Genomic DNA, 17,457 nt, shown 5'->3' on the forward strand with positions numbered 1-17,457 from the left:
TTTGCCCACATTTTTGAGGGAAAAATAAGGATGTGTATTTTACATGGGTAGTACCTGAAATATCTTTTATCTGTTCTTGTGTTTTGTAATTATTAGCTACATAAAATTTCTTGTACCCTATGTTCAAAAATAAATGCTAAAATTACTTTATAATACAAAAAAACAAGTATCTAAATATAAATAAATAAGTAATTTAATTTAAAATTAAAACAATTTTTTTCCTGAAAGTCTGGACCAAAAACATGGATGTGCATTATACACAGCAAAATATGGTATTCACTTCTCTCCACTCCTTCACTGTCACCCTAGCCCCCACTAGGCTGTTATTTCTCCATGTGACCACTATAATAATGGTAACCACTCCTCCTGCATTCGCTCCCATCTTGGCTAACCCTTCTTCTATACCCAGCCAAAGCAATTTTTCTAAAGGAAAATCTAATCATGCCACTTCTCTACTTGAAACTCTCCAATGGTTTCCCATTGCTTTGAGAATAAATGCAAAACCTCTTATCAAAGGCTATACATAAGGTCTGCAAGGTCTGGTCACTCCGTACTCGTCTTACACCATCCCTTTCCCATCTCTCTGCCCATTATATAGCTCAGTTGTCTTCCTCGGGTACTCTGTATTAACTATGTTTCCTCTTTAGCAAATGCTGTTGGCATTGTTTGGAAATGCTTTTTCTCTCTTTGTATCAGCTTAATTGGAATTCAGTCACAATAGTTCAGCCATCACTTTTTCAAGGAAGATTTCCCTGTCCTCTCAGATAAAAGTCAAATTCTCTGTTATAAGTACTCATGCTACTAAGTCATAAAAACTATCACAATTGCAGTTTACATTTATCTGTAATTGCTGAACTGTCTGTCTCTATGTAAATTCAATGGGGCAGGGATTGGTTATATAAACACTAAGTGAATATTCAAATATCTTCTGATATTTAAATATCTTGTGAATATTCAAATATCTTGTGATAAATATCTTGTGATATATATCTTGTATGTGTATATATATTACACCAAGTATATATACATATACATCTATACATACAGATACATCTAAACATATACATCTATATATACATATACACATATATCTATACACACACACATTACACCAAGTATATCTATATATACATATACACATATATTTATACATACACACATACATACATATATACATATATGTGTGCCTATACACATATATATGTGTGTATGTATACATATATACATATACACATGCACACTAAGTAAATCATGTCATATTCCAATACCTGGGCACACTTCAATCTCTTAAATCATTTGTGTGTTTTTGCAGCATGTGATCTACCCATAAAATATGCCAATAAATTGCAAATCTTTTTTTTAAGGTTTTATTTATTTATTTTTAGAGAGGGAAGGGAGGGAGAAAGAGAGAGAGAGAGAAAGAAACATCAATGTGCAGTTGCTGGGGCCGTGGCCTGCAACTCAGGTATGTGCCCTGACTAGGAATCGAACCTGCGACACTTTGGTTCGCAGCCCGAGCTCAATCCACTGAGCTATGCCAGCCAGGGCAAATCGCAAATCTTGAAATCACACAATTAGTACAAGTCACAGTTAAAGGATAAAACTAATTTTTATACAGGGTATTACTAATGTACAGTATTTTGGACATTGCAACAATTGAATAAATATATGCTGAGTATATGAATTCATATGTATATGATATATAATCCAAAGTAAATTCTGATGACTATAGACAGATTCAGCTTGGCTTCTATGGTCTTAAAAAAAGATTTAGGTCCAAAACTTCAGAGGTACAGGGAACTGGACTTTAAATATTTTAAGAGAATGAGTTAATCCAAAACAGAATGAGAAAAGGCTGCTTTAGGAGGTAATGAGTCTCCATCACTGAAGATTTTCAAGAAAAGTCTACACACCATTTGCCAACAACATTACATAAGAATGTGAGATATTTCTTTAATAAATTCTTCAGAACAATGCCTAACCTACCTTGTCTCCCACAATGCATAACATTGTTTCTTACACAGTGCAGTTCAGTAGATATTTGCTGACTGAATCAGTTTATTGCTTTCAGAACCAATGGCAATTAGTTTTAATATTTCTTATGGTGGCCCATATCTACCCTTGAAGGGTAAATTTAATTTTGGAAACAGGAATAAAGCATTAGAAGTCAAGTTTGATGAACAAGGCAGATAAATTAGGGAATAAATTTTGGCTTATACAAGATTTAAAGTGGTAGTGAGCTAATAATGTCTGATCATTTAGCACTGAATCTGGCACGGAGTAAATAGTCAGTTATATTATATTATATTATTATACAATACTATCACATTATAACTGAATCAGAGGGTTCATTTTCAAAAATGGTTTAAACAAAGGTAACATTTTAAGAGTGAAAGTACAGTGACTCAAGAGAAGCAAACTCATCTGGATATGTGGACAGTCTCAGATGGTACATTTGTTGATATCAGTCTCAACACTGAGTTGTATTAATGAAATTATATTTCATTTTTTCCAGAACCCTGACTACAAGGGGTAAATACCTATTATACAATTTGGCTAAGCATTTTTGCTATAAAGCATGTGAAAGCAAAATCCTCAAGTTTACAGGTTTATCCTATATGAATATGTCTCTCTTAAATACAATTGGTTGAGCTCTCCATACATTACCCTGATGTGTTAATATTAACAATCTAACTTTTCCTCCAAAAGAGAGAACTCAGAAGAAAAAAATAAGAAATTGGGACCTTGTCCAGGAAACTCAGATTACAATGTGTGCTTTAGTTAGAATGCTTTAAAAATATGAAAATGAAGCAAAACCCTTACCAAATGCTATTTGCAGAATAGATCAATTACTACACATTTGGTGAATAAGAAAAGAAAAGAAAAAACACCTGGGATCTCTCAGACAGTCTGACGTTTTCTGGCAGGGCTGCTGAATGTCTCTGCCGTGGCTTCACTTTCTTCCGTGTACACTTCACCATTTTCGTCTCTGATACGTACTCCACATCCGAGTCTGCCCCTTCAGTGTTTCTTTTCCAGCCTCTGTGGCTCACAGAAAGCTCCAAGGATGCAAAAGACTCATACTTCAAGTCGTTACCTGAAGGCCTGATTTTCTGAGTTTTTGTGTTTTCCTTAAACAACAAAGGACATGTTTGTATTTTTTGTTAGTCAACTTTTTAAAATTAATCACAATTCCCCTTAAAACCTCATAACATTAGGCAATATTTATTACTAAAAAAATCCTTGAAAGCAGAAGCTTAGAAACAGACTTCAGCAAATGTGTACCACTGTGATGGCTCATTCAGAATCTGACTCAGCAAATCGAATTTTGAGGATGCAGAAGGCCCCAAAATGAGAACAGTGTGCTTCCTGATTTCTTCCCAACAGGGACTTACTTGCCTTTGGCTCCCTGGTGCATGTTACAATAATTACACATTCTCCATTTTCTAAAGAAAGTTTCAAGATTGCACATCCTCGCCAATAATTATTGAAGGGGTCCCTTTTAGTTTAGATGTTCTACATAGTGGAGGCTGGATAGTACAAGAGCACCTGACGGTTTGTTGAAGCAAGATAGATCAGACGCCTTGGGACCAAGTTCAGGGTGCACTTATCTAAATGTTAGCTGGGGCCTATCAATCCCATCATCTGCCTGTTAAAAATGTGAATAACTGAAATCATAATAGAGTTTTCTAAACTTTTGTGTGTTTGATATAACTGGAAGCTTTATCTAAATATTTAAAAATATTCCCTCTACTCTTTGAATTTTATATAGTAACAGACATTTAAGGAATATAATGTAACACAACCTTTAGCAAACATAACAATGTAGGAATTACACATACAACATATGTTGAGGTAAACATATATCCACAGACAGAATCAATCAATCTCTCCATATCCCTCACAGAGATCTCTCTCTATATGATTAAATATATAACTATATATCTTCTATATTCATAGAAAATATTGGAAAAATATGTTAAAATATTTTAAATGATCATAGCTCCAGGAAGTAAGACAATAGGTGATTTACATTTTCTTATTTATATTTTATTTCCTGAGATTTCACTAATAAACATGCATCACTCTAATAAGAGAAAAACTATGACAGTTTAAAAAATTCCTTAGTGCTTCACTTTCTGAACCTCATATACTGTGACAACATTTGGCCCTTGATAAGTCTTATCCTTCATATGAGAAACAGCACACCAATGGCTCATTCTACATTAATTACTCACCTTTGATGCTGAAGTTTGGCAGATGGGAGTGAACTCAGCGATCCTGCTTGTTGGTATAAACTGAGGCTATGGGAAATGTCATTAGACAAATGTGAGTAAAATAACTTTCAATTGGCATATTACAATAATTCAACATTCTTCATTTTTAAAAAAGTTTCAAGATCGCATATTCTCACTAATAATTATTTAAGGGGTCCCTTTCAGTTTAGAGGTTCTGATTAGTGGACTACAAGTGGTCTTGATGGTTTGTTGAAGCACGATAAATCAGATGTCTTAGGAGTAAGTACAGGAGCCATTTATCTAACATCATCTCCACAGGCCTCAACTCCCCTTCCTGGAGACCCATTTGTTCCCTACTTTCAGGTCCCAGAATCTGAAATGAACTCTGATCTCCAGCAGTAGCTATTTACTTCCAAGCAATAGGCCTGAGCTTTACTTTTGATGGTCGGGTGGCCTTCATTGAGTCCCTACTCACTGGATGCTGCCTTATCCCCATCATTCAGCAGCTGCCTTGTACTCAGAGACACAGCCAGAGAGAGAGGAAACATTTGCTCTCCCTGAAAAAGAAGAACCTTTTAAGTCAAATCTGATGTGATCATTGTTACCCTAAAATGATAAGACGTTAATGAAATACAGAGAGAAGATAAGGAACAATGCAGGCTCTGCACCCCAGGTCCAGGTTCACTCCCCATGGGTTGAAACCCTGGTTAGGGGTCCACTTGCACCTGCTTTTCAGTGTACCCATTACCTTTCCCTGTACCACTGTGGTACCCAGCTCAGTCCAGATTCTCTAGGACACAACGTTTACCTTGCTCTTGTTAAGTACCCTATCCCCCAAACTGGAGTCCTGACTCCGATTAAGGGTTTGATGGATCTGTTCTCTTGCTGAAAATTTTTCAGATGTGTATGGCCTGCATAGATTTTGAAATAGTGCTGTTTGCTCTATGCTCAGATCCAAATGCCCCTCTGTGCAACTTATAAACTGCAGGTTCCTTCAAGACAACCCTTCCAAAACTGAATTCATTATTTTCCTCTGTACCTGCCCTCACCCCCAACCAGTACTTCCTAGTGCATTCCCTCTTTCAACTAATGGCATCACCAATTTGCAGCCATCCAAGCTAGATTACTGGCTCATCATCACTACCAATCCTTTCCACCTAATTAGCACTCAAGCCTTGTGAATTTCTCCACTTAAATATCTTTTTAATTCAAATCTTTGTACTACACTCAAATAACCACATTTTTATAGGCTTTTATCATCTCTTGATTGAACTATTTTCTATAATTTCATTTTTTTTTGCTTCTAGTTCAGAGATTTCTCTAGACCTGTCACAACCACTTTCTACACAATACTATTCCCTTCATTAAAACAAGGAGGAGGAGGAAGGGTAGGGACAGTTGGCATTTTCAAAATTAAATGCATCTGGTTAGAATCACCTGGTAAGTCTTTTTGAAAAGCTACTAATGCCAAGTCCTTACACCCTAGAATTCTAGTTTAATTGTGTGAAGAGGGAGTCTGGCATTGGTATTTTTTAGAGCTCTCCAAGTGATTCTAAAATGTAGTCAGGATGAAGAACCACCAGCCTACAAGACAGTGCCTCATTTCTGCAGCACCTAGCACATGGAATGGCTCATACAGACATTCAAGTTTGTTAAATAGAACCAAACAGCACCTAGCATAACATACAAGCAGCTTTCAAATGGTTGCAGCTAACCTTTCTAAATTCCTCTTCTGAGCCATTTCCAGTGCCTGTGAGGCCCCCGGTTGCCCTCACAGACTCAATGCCCAATCCCTGTTTTCCAGGTTCACTTTTCATGTTCTTAGGCCTTTGTACAATCCACTTCCTCTGACTGTAATAACTTTCCAATCTTCTCCATTTGTTCAATTTCACTCATCCTTCAAAGTCTAGTTCAAATCTTACACATTCTGAATACATCCCCCAATCTCCCAAAGGAGAATTAATTGCTTTATCTTCTATGCCCCTACATTATAATTTCTTTTTAGATGTTAATATAGATAATACAGGGTCCAGCACAAATAATGACCCCTTTCTTATTATAAAATATTTTATTAGAAAATCATAAGCGTGTAACTCTATAACATAACAATATCACACTCAAGCACACCATATGACCTTCTAGGTGAAATGTTCAAATTAAAACTATAAATTATTACACCTATATTATTTCCCTAATGACCACACTCAAGCAGGTGTTACTTCTGCTGGACCCTGGATATTCACATAGAACAACATATATTTTTAAAAGTCTATACTTTAAGTCTCCTTACTATTCCATTCTCCATCTATCCAGCTCATATTCTCCAAGTAACAAGTAGCCACTGTTTCTACTTTTCTGCTTATCTTTCCAGAGATTTGTTTGTATATTGTATACAAGCATATGTAAATAAATTTTCCCCACTTTTTTGAGATAGGGAAAATGGCAGTATATTATACACATAGTCTACATCTTGTTTTTTCACTTAAAGATATATTCTAGAGATATTTCTCCATTAGAACTGAAAAAGCTTCTTCATCCCCTTTTTCAGCTGCATTGTATTCTAAGGTATTGTTGTTTAAACAGACCTGTTGATAAACATTTAGATTTTCTCAATATTTTACTATGCAAAATATACTGTAATGATTTGTAAAACAAGTAATTTTATAAATAAGTAATTTCATATTTGTGTGAGTACATTGGTATACACAACTAATATCTAAAAGTGAAATTTCTGGGTCAAAAGGTATATGCATTTGTGGTTCTGATAGACACTGCTCAATTGTCTCCACCAGGTTTTTGGTGGCCTAACACAGAGTCCTTCTTGTGAATATTTCAAGAGCACCTAATAAAAATTTCTTTCTCTATTTTGAGAGTACAGTGTTTTGTATCTATAAATTACATATACATTAGTATTAATTGATAGATATTCCTAAACTGAGAGCAAATTAAAGTATCTCATTACTAGTATGATTGTCTCTTTTCCCATGTATCCTTTGTACGTTTTTCTTCATGGAACTCAACACTACATTAGCTAATATGAGAGACTGCTAACTGATACATCTTCATTGTGAACTAATGACTTCAGCCTAATTCAATGCCCCTCCCTGCACTAATAGTTTCCCCTTGAATTTCAACTTGTCTGATTGTAGGATGGACCTCTATTTTATTTTTGTATACCTATCTGAATTCAACCCTTCTGAATAACTGTTTTAGATGTGTGCCTTGTATATAGTGCAGGCATGATCTTTGCTATGTGATACAACCTAAAATCTTTCATCCTTTTCTAAGGTAAGCTTAGGCCATTTGTATTTATTGATACTATATCTGCGTTTGGCACTAGTTGTCATATGGTTTAATTTTCTTTTTATAATTTATTTCAGGTTTTTAATGATGCAGCCCATTTATTTTTATTTTGTGTAGGCACTTCTGATATTATGTAGGTTTTTTCCTATTGATTAACGTCATAATGATAACTTTATATAATACTTTTATTCTTAGTTCTTTCCATTTTAGATAGTATCTATAAGTTCACTACTCTAATAGTGACAAAATTTATTTTCTCTTCTTTTGTTCTACTCTCTAATATTTTTCATAATATTATGTTTGTATTTATATTAGTACCAAAAAGTATGCTTAAATTGCTTAAATGATATATCTTCATCTTCTAGCACAGATGAGGCAAACAACTTACCTTTCACCTTGTGTTCTTGACTTCCTGCTTTTGTTAACTGAATCATTACTATATTTCTAGGACATTTACATTCAGTTTGGTACCTAATGTCACATGTTTTAGTCTTATTTCTATAGTTAAATACAGTCAATGCTTATTTCCAAATCTTTGTTGCAGAATTTTCAGGTATTTCTTGGCTGGCTCAAGTTTGACTCCTAGGTTTTTCCTCAAAAGGAGTCATGAGAACAATATTTTTGAGGATTTTTTCCCCTATTTTCAAAACTATTTATTTGTAGATTTTTAATTTTACAATGGTATGGTGAACATAAAATTATTGATTTATACTCCTTTCCTTAAGGATCTTACAGTTTACTTCACTGCCACCTGGAGCTGCCATTTTTATAGAGAATTTGAAGCCAATCTAAATTTTGTTCTCCCCTATGAGTGATTTGATCTTTATGCCTATTCACAAAGGATTCTATCTTTTTCTTTACAGTTGAGTAACTTTACTAGAATATGCCTTATTGTTGACTATTATGGACAGTTTTCCCTACCATGTAGTGTGTACTGTTGCAAATATGTAGTTTCAGGGTTTTTTTCTTGAAAACTTGAACATTTTTCCTTATTTCTAGCTTTAAAAATGTGTTTTTCCCTTACTTTTTCTTTGGGTATTCCAATTCTGAACACATTGAATCTCCTTTCATTAGGTGTGTGTGGACAACTTTAACTTCTCTCCAACAATCTGAGGGAAAAAATGTCCATCTTCTTATCCTAACTTAAACTCTCTACCTGAGTCCTGGTAATCCTTTATTCCTGTCTTTGCCGAAATTTTTCTGTGCCAATTAGTCCTCATCTCTGCTGTGAACTTTCTCCCACTTCACTGGCTCCTTTCTCTTGGTCCAGAAACACTGTCAAAGCTCTCCCAACCATAGCTTTACCTCAACCTCACGACCTTCCTACTTTCAACCCTATCTTCTCTGACCCTTCAGTAAAAATTTACTAAAGTAGTTTATTAATCATGGTTCCCATACCTTTACTATTCATTAAATCCTCACCCCACCTGGCTTACTCTATGAAACTTATCTTGCTTATGTGAGAAATGGCCTTTAAGTTATAAAAAACAATGGATCAAGATAATGAGAACACAAGCAACAGACTGGGAGAAAATGTTTGCAAAAGAAGCATCTGATAAAAGACCAAAATGTTATACAAACTGTACAAAGAACTCTTAAAACTCAACAATAGAAAAATAAACAATTGATTAAAAATGGGCCAAAATATATATGTACCCCTATGTTCACTGCAGCATTATTTACAATAGCCAAGATATAGAAACAACACAACTGTCCTTCAATGAATGATGAGATAAAGAAGAGGCACAAATATACCATGGAATACTACTTAGTCATCAGAGATGAAATATTGCCATTTGCAACAACACAGATGATCTTGAGAATATTATGCTAAATGAAATAAATCAGACAGAAAAGGACAAGAACTGCATGATTTCATTTATATGTGGCATATAAAACAAAAAGCACCAAAGAGCCAAACTTATACAGATAAAGGAATGGTGGTGACCAGAAGGGAAGGGGGTAGACAAAGGCTAAAAGGAGTCAAATACTGAGTGACAGAAAGAAACTAGACTTCAGAGGGTGAACACAACTGAGGAGTCTCTGAAAAGAGGAAGGATGACCCCAGGCCATTGTGAGGCCAAGGTCATAGACAAATACCAGTTGGTTCTCTAGGACTGGATTGGAACCCTGGTGTGCTAAGAGACAACCCCACCTTTGGAATTAAGAATCAGAACAAGTCAGGTCCTAAGCAACAGAGGACATTATGTCTAACAAGATAACAAGATAAGAAGAAGGGTTCAAGCTCAGAGGGGAAGGCTCTGTAGTGCTGGCATTCAGAAATGCAGGCTCAGAGGCACAGGGTTTCCTGAGGAGGGACCAGTGAGCAGCCTGGTTTGGAAGGAAGTCAAACACCTGTACCACAGCCTGAGCAGACTCAGGAAACAGGTCTTTAGATATAGCCATGATACTTGGCAGGCCCTGACTGTCCCCGATTAGCATGCATGTTAATTGAGAACTGGTTCAGGTGCTTAAGGAATTTTTGTAGGGCAGAGATCAAATAAGCATATTTGCATTGAAACCCAAATTAGTATTCCCTCCATCAAACATCATGTCAGGCAATTCACCTGAACCTCTACTTTTTCTCCATCTCTGTGGATAGAATAGAAATGTCTGGTTAACATGTGCCAAGACTACCTGCCAGTGTCAGAGCTACTTCTGCCCCTCTTGGAGTAAGAATGAGCTCCCTCTGGGCTCACATGAACCCTCAGTGGCAGCATTTGGTCACTTCTGTGAAACCCAGGAGCGAACAACAATGGATAGAATTGTTTGGTCCCAATCTCCAGGGCAGAATAGGCTGACTGATGAAGCCAGGAGCAAGGACTACCCTGGTCTCACCACAGCACACTGCCCCATACCAGACTGTTTGATGTCCAACTGCTGGTACTGCCCATTTGTTTAGTCAACTAAGGATGCTGTTCTGCCAGGTAATGTGACACCAGTTCCTCAACAAAGAGTAAGAAAATAATCGGGAAGTTTAATAGCTTTTGTTAAACACCTCCTGTGCCCAACTGTGAGCCAGGAGTGGAGGTGAGAGGTACATGAAGAAAAGCACACGAGGCTCACCTTTAAGAAACTCCTATACTACTCTGTTACAAGCAATTCATTTAATGTCTCATTTGCTATTCTGTGAACACAGGGCCTACAAGTGTGAATATATTAGGCATTATCCCTTTTGGAAAAGCAATGCATCACCATAGAGAAATGAGATCTTTGTAGCAAGAGTAATAAACTAAAATATTTCAACTGCAGTGAGTATAATAGCCTCTTGTTAGACAAAGGTCTTTAGGTGCCATAAATTTTAGATTATGGAGTTTATGTAAGGACGCTGGAAAGTACTCTTGATGAATAAATATATTTTCTAAGACATCTGTCTGTGTGGTTATACAGATTTGAAATCTCAGCATCCCACACAAAAATGACACATTAAAAAGATTAAACTGTAAATGGGAAAATGTGTTCACATTCTTCATTACGAAGCTGTACTCAGACATGCCGTTTCAATTGGAAAACACAGCTAAATGTGCAGAATGTCTTCTCTGCTCCACATTTGCTGCCACAACAACCAATGTGGGACTTATCACATTAAATATTTCAATTTTTGTGTCCACGCAAGCACTACAAAAGAATAGAATGCTATTGCTGGAGCTCTTTTTCAACAGGTGTGGAATTTTACACAGGCTATTTATTTGATGTAAAGACTATGAATGCGACAAATAAAATCCAAATACAGTCTCTGTACTCCCATCCAAATGCAACACTCTATTTTGACCAAGTTAAGGACATTTTGGTTTCCAATAACATATGCAAAAGGTTTTAAGCATAACCTATGTAGAGCCAACCAATTCAATTAACTGAAAAATATTTATTTTTGTACCTACTTGTAAAGAAGTATGCATAAATCAAATGCCTTTGAGCCTTCACTCTTTTTTGGTAAACACACATTACATAAAAGATCCAGGCCTAAGTGTTGTTGGGAATCCAAAGATAAATAAAAATGGTCCCTTCTTTCAAAAAACGTGCAGTCTAATATAGGAGACATTAGTATGAGAGTAACTATAGTACCAGGGAGAAAGTAAAACATGCTTGAAGAGAGACATGCATCAAGGACAAAGGAAAATGAGAAAAGACTTCATAGGGGAATTGCATTTGTTTCCGACCTGGAAGGATGAGAGGAGAGGAGATACCACTTCAGACAAGAAGCAGGAAGGCAGGGCCCCAGAGGCAGAGCACACACCTGACAAACAGCAGCAGCACCAGGGAGAGCCCTACAGGAGAGAAGACGCTAATGCCAGAAAAGTAACCAGTGTCAGGGAAGAGAGAGCCTGGATTTACTGTAGGAAATGAAGTTAATTGATCAGAAAAGATTAACCCAGAAAGATCTAGAGAGTATATAAGCAATACAGTCCATCTGCACAAGCATTGATTATAGAAACATACTACCCATTAATAATACGTAAGTACAAATGGGTAAGCGTAGAATGGGCTTCATTCAGAGAATGAAGTTATTGTCTGTCTTACAGAAAATGAGAGCATCATGTGGATTTAAAGTGATACAAAAAACCCTGAATGAAATGTATTCTAAACTATATTTCTTGTGTATAATCATAACACATTCGTCCTTGTCACACAATGGAAGGTAGAAAAGAATCTAAATTGTGAGTTAAAACTAAGAAAGGGAGGATGTTGAGGACTGGAGAGTCCTCAACATCAGAGAAATTGATTTTATAACTCTACTTTATGGTTTTAAATTGTTGTCTGGGTTTACTGAAAAACAATAACAATTATCCACATGATATGCTAATTAGTAGCTGAGCAATTCAAGAGACACAGTGAAAATGGAAATGCTTTATTGTTTGACCAGCAGGTGGCACTTGTCACTCGTATAGAAAACGGCAGGTATTAAGGAAGGATCTGAACCTCGCAGTTCGGAAACAGCAGTTCAGAAACAGATTACTCATTCATTTACTCAAAAAGGAGAGAGTGCAACAGACTGTTTCAGAAGCACAGGTTATAAAGAGGGTCTTGGCTTGCTGACACAGCTTATCAATTGTAGAATTTGAACTCTCCTATTAGGTTAATTAGGGAAAACTTTTAACAAATATGATTTGCAATATACCAGTTTGTTGCCTGTCATTGCTCTCAGGTCCTTTGTGTCTGTAGTTATCCTGTGACATTATGAGCAGTGTTAGAATGAGGCAAAAATGAAACAAATTCCAACTTCCCCATTTAAAGATGTGTGACCTGATTCAAGTGATTGAACTTCTTTGAACTTCCCTTCCCTCTGTTGTTATAATTGTTGTTAACTAGCTGAAATGTGGTGCGAATTATGTAAGATACCATCTGTTGAAATGACAGCTTTGGACTCAGCTACTTGATTTTCTCCTAGAAGAACAGATCCAGTCATGGGAATAGCTCTTTTATCAAAATACTTTCTAACTCATTTGAGTGTTCTGTAACTAGGGTAGCCTGTGGGTGTTGCTCCTAGAAGTTAGACTTAATCACTCTACACCCCATTGGGGTGGATCAGGGGTGGAAAAGAGGCTGTAGTTGCTGATTTCTGGTACTAATACCATAATATTACCTTGCTAGTATTATATTCCTCCCACACATTAGTGACAAAAACCACAGAACCACAAAACCACAGATTTTAAGTTCCAGAAGGTCTTTGATTTACTTAGCTCTCATTTTTTAGATCTGGACAAGGCAGTAGGAAATGAGGTTGCACATTTAGGTCATTTTTATACTAGCTCCACAGGTCTGGTCAATGCAGTGGGTGAGTGGGCACTGGTAGCGGGAAGCAGGGAGAGACAGCAGGAGGTGGGCAAACCATCATTACATGGCACATGTCTAATAATTCCTGATAATGAGATGCTAGGCTTATTTTCACAATAGGGGCAGGGTGTGGCATCTGTGTTCTTTGAACTGGTGGAAGTAGGTTTCTGTTTGAGTACTGCTAAACTTTTTGTTTATATTTGAAACAGACTGAATCTATAAACCTGGCTCAACTTTTTATGAAAAAATCAGCTACCAAAAAAAAAAAAAAGAGTAAGCAGAATAGATGGCCCAAATCTATTATTCCATCAGCTACCATCAAAATCTCTACCTCACTAATGAATAAAACATCCAATCTTAAACAAACAGAAAGGTAGTTAAAACTTTATGATTGGCACTATTACTTCCAAGGGTCAGCTCTGGTCTTTATAGGGAAAAATAACCCAACCAAGAAAAAAGCAATTCAGGGTGTGCTGAATGCCTTCACCGAGCTGCAAAGAGCGGTAATCAAAATAAGGAACAGAACAGATTAAGACATTCCACAATGGAATACCTACTTGTTTATAAAAATAACCGCAGGCTGTGATACCTTTATTTCTGACCTGTTATCAAACCCATGGCTACAGGCTCTAAAATTAGAGAAAGTTGAGCCACTTTTAGGGGCGCGGAGGATGCCCTGGAGAATGTATTTCCGGAATGACTCTCAGTATTTTCCCTAAAAAACCCTGAGACTCCAGGCTAAAAGGGGAGGGTCAGCTTCCCTTTGGCTGTGAATCCAGGTGGTAGCTGATTTGCAGGCAGATTTCTAGCAAGGTGGGAGAGGAAAGAAAGGGAACCAGGGTAGAAAAAGGAAGATCACCTTGTAAAAGCCCATGAAGACACATTATAATACCTTAAGTCTAGGGGATCTTAACTCCCTCTCCGGAAAAGAGTTTTCTATTTGAATGAGCATTTTATGTCCTGACATCTAGGAAGGGGTCAGACATGTGGACATAGGCTGCTGACCTTCTCAAGTTCCACTTGAGGAAGGTGACATGCTATAAATTAGAAAATGTTAAATACGGGTACCGAATCCTTAAAGTAAACAGAAATCTAATGACTTTATTAGGTCAGAGATTAAAACCATATTTCTGCATGACACCTTTTCCTTCACTTGAAATTGTCATGGTTACCTACATTTACTGAGAGTAATGTTTTTATTTATTGCATTTTCTTAACTAAATATGATTATGAGTTTCTGTATTAATAGGCTAATATTTTTTTAAAAGAACAACTCTTTACCTTACAAATCCACCTTTAAGGAAAAAATAAAATGAGTCTATCCTTTGGAGTAGGACAGATCGGTGTCACAGTGACCTTGACCACTTGACCTTTAACATGCGAGCTGACCTCTTTGAGGTTCTATGTGCATTTGCAGAATGGAAATAAACTCCCCCATTCCTCACATGCTCTGCTGTGAGCTGGACTTAGGTATCACATGTATGGCAGTTTTTAAGAACTCTCCTCCCTGTTTGGACCCTTGGGGCACTTACACTCACCTCTAGAATAGTCCTTAGATCCAAAATTAAAAGAAGGAGGCAAAGGAGGCTGAACATTTCACCTGGGTACACCCCATCAGCCGTTTTGCACACTGAAATCAACAGCTCACGCATCAGCATAGACTTTGGAAAGAATTAATAACTGCTTACTTGCGGCTGCTGTTCTGCCAGGCGATTCTGATACCTTTGGACTGACTCTTGAAGTCGCTTGTCTTTCTCGTTTTTTGATGGCGATGCCGTGCTCATGGTGCCCAGGGGAATGGGAGGCAGGCATTCTTTCTGATGGCAACTTTGCAGTCAGCAAATACAAGAGGTAACAACATCAGGAGGAAATATAAAACTACTCATTGTCTGTAAAAGGTTATCCACTTCTACAAGGACTTTCTCATTGTGTCCTATATCCAAAATTTGAATATGAAGGAAGAGCACTGTATTGACCACTTTAGGTAATACTCGATCTTAAACCTCCAATTTGCATGAAAAAATAGCTTAATGAAAAAAAGAGCTTAATTCAAAATGTGAAAGGTAGTATGTATTTACCAGAATGAGAGACTCTTCATTATTTACTAATGCTTCATTTATCTTGCATTATCATGAATGAGTCCTTTTGCACAAATGTTTTTACATAATTAAAGCATATCTTATTCCTGCTAAACATTTTTCCCCAAAACATTAGAGACAGAGCAACATATGTCTGTCCACAATACACCAAATAATTTGGCTTCTGGAACTCACAGATCCTTTTTGCACAGTGATTTGGGATCACTGCAAAGACCAGTCAGTGACTGCTATGATATAATGTACTCACTGACAGCCTTGGGGGCAGGGTGGAGTTTTTGCTAAATAGCCCCCAGTGACACGCCCCCTGCTTCAACAGACTTCTCTCCCTGCTGCTGTCAGTGTGTCTGCTGCTGGTGATCACTCTGCTTCCCAGCCTTACTGATGGGTTGTTTCTAATCACTGGTGGGTTAGCACATGTATTATATCATCAAGTAGAATTGTGTGTAAATGACAATAACAGGCTGTGAAAGAGGGCAACCCTTGTTATGGCTACAAAAAGCAATAATGACTTTTGAGACATATGATTCGGAAGGTTTGAGGCTTCCCTCCCCCACCTACCTTTGGTTTTGTGGCTATGTTCTGGGAGCTGAGTTAGCCAGGCTTTTGAAAAATTGAGAGATTATATTGTTCACCTCAGTATCAAGGTTTGGCAGGGATAAGAGGTTCAACTCCCACTGGGCATGGCTTTGATTCATGCCTGAGTATGTGTTGTTAAGGTCAAAATGTTAAGGTCAATTCCTAGAGCCTGTGTTAAACATGGGTTTTTCTATTACGTACGTACCAAAAGGAGAGGGACAGGGCAAAACAAATGTATGTTAGGCGAGGAGAGGAAAGAGGAGGTTGAGAATAGAGAGAGAGCCTTCTCCCATCTGAAATAGTGCAAGAAACGTGAAGCAGATCAAGCCCACGATTTCTCTGTGTTGAGGGAGCTGCAGCTTACATATTTCCTGCCTCCACTAACAGAGAAGAACTATCATACAATCAAATTGAAGTACTATGGTGAAAAAAAAAATCAATTCCACCTACATATGGTATTTGTGGCTTTTCAAAGAAAGGTGGTAGAAAAGCACATCAGCGGACACCTACTGTGCATGCAGCACCCACAGAGCTGAGATGAAGACATCTGCGGGGCAGCACTTACAAGGTTTCCATGCATGGGAGAGAAGAACCTTGTGGCAGCATTAACATTTTATTCAGAAAAGAGAAATCACAAGTATTTTTATTAAAGTGAGATTCATTCACTTGTATCCAAAAATTTTTTGGAAATTAAATTTTAATATACAATTCAAGACATAGATATTTTTTAATATCCTTTTCAAAACTCAGATGTTTTTTGGCTCAAATGATAGTAATTTTTACTCTGCTGGTGATCCCCACTTTCAATGCAGATGAATACAGAGCTTGAATGTAATGAAAGCACACTGACAGCCCTTTCTTGGGTACTGTGACAAAAACATCTAACCTCCCTCCATGCTTAAAATGGAAAACAAAAAGAGGCTTTGGTGGTCTGGAAAAAAAGGGCTCCACTTTGCCCAGCCTGAGCCACCAACTCTGAGACCACCATTTGTAAAATGGGGTGTGGTGCCATCATAAAGGAATAGGCTGGAATGAGGCTTTCTCAAACGTCAAGGATGTCTTCAGAGAGTGGGTGTGGTTAGGCATGTTTTGCCTCAAAATCGTGACTTTAAGTTTCTGTTCTAGGGAGGCACCCTGGATGAGACATGGGACTTCTCTTAGCCTGACTGTTTTCTCTCATGAGAAGCAGAGAAAGTCATGGGGTCATTGTAAAGATGAAATGAGATAACATATGTAATTGCTGTGTAAAAGAGAGCTGTTATTATGTTTGCTACCCACGTTCTGGTTACACACATTGTTTATTCAAATTCTGTTCACTGGCATTAACCCTGCTGACAACTGGCAATTAACTACTGACAATAAACTATGTTTTCTGTAAATACAGATAATGCCACTTTTCACCCCATTACTCTGTCCTTCCATTCATCAAATATTGCCTAATAAATAACGATGCTCCACTTCTCATC

The 17,457-nt window shown here is 37.2% G+C and overlaps 1 protein-coding gene across 1 annotated transcript in view; it reads right to left on the bottom strand.

The window, feature by feature from the left end:
* Window positions 1–17,457, bottom strand: part of MORC1 (MORC family CW-type zinc finger 1) — a 172,302-nt gene that overhangs the window by 45,109 nt on the left and 109,736 nt on the right. The window contains exons 17-19 of the mRNA XM_045851829.1: window positions 15,005–15,143; window positions 4,239–4,304; window positions 2,892–3,131 (exon numbers count right to left, since the gene is read on the bottom strand). Coding sequence (XP_045707785.1) covers window positions 2,892–3,131; window positions 4,239–4,304; window positions 15,005–15,143 — 445 coding nt within the window. The remainder of the gene's footprint in view (window positions 1–2,891; window positions 3,132–4,238; window positions 4,305–15,004; window positions 15,144–17,457) is intronic.

This window comes from Phyllostomus hastatus, unplaced genomic scaffold, assembly GCF_019186645.2.
Source record: "Phyllostomus hastatus isolate PE091 unplaced genomic scaffold, TTU_PhHast_1.1 phas_contig_86, whole genome shotgun sequence".
Lineage (NCBI taxonomy): Eukaryota > Metazoa > Chordata > Mammalia > Chiroptera > Phyllostomidae > Phyllostomus > Phyllostomus hastatus.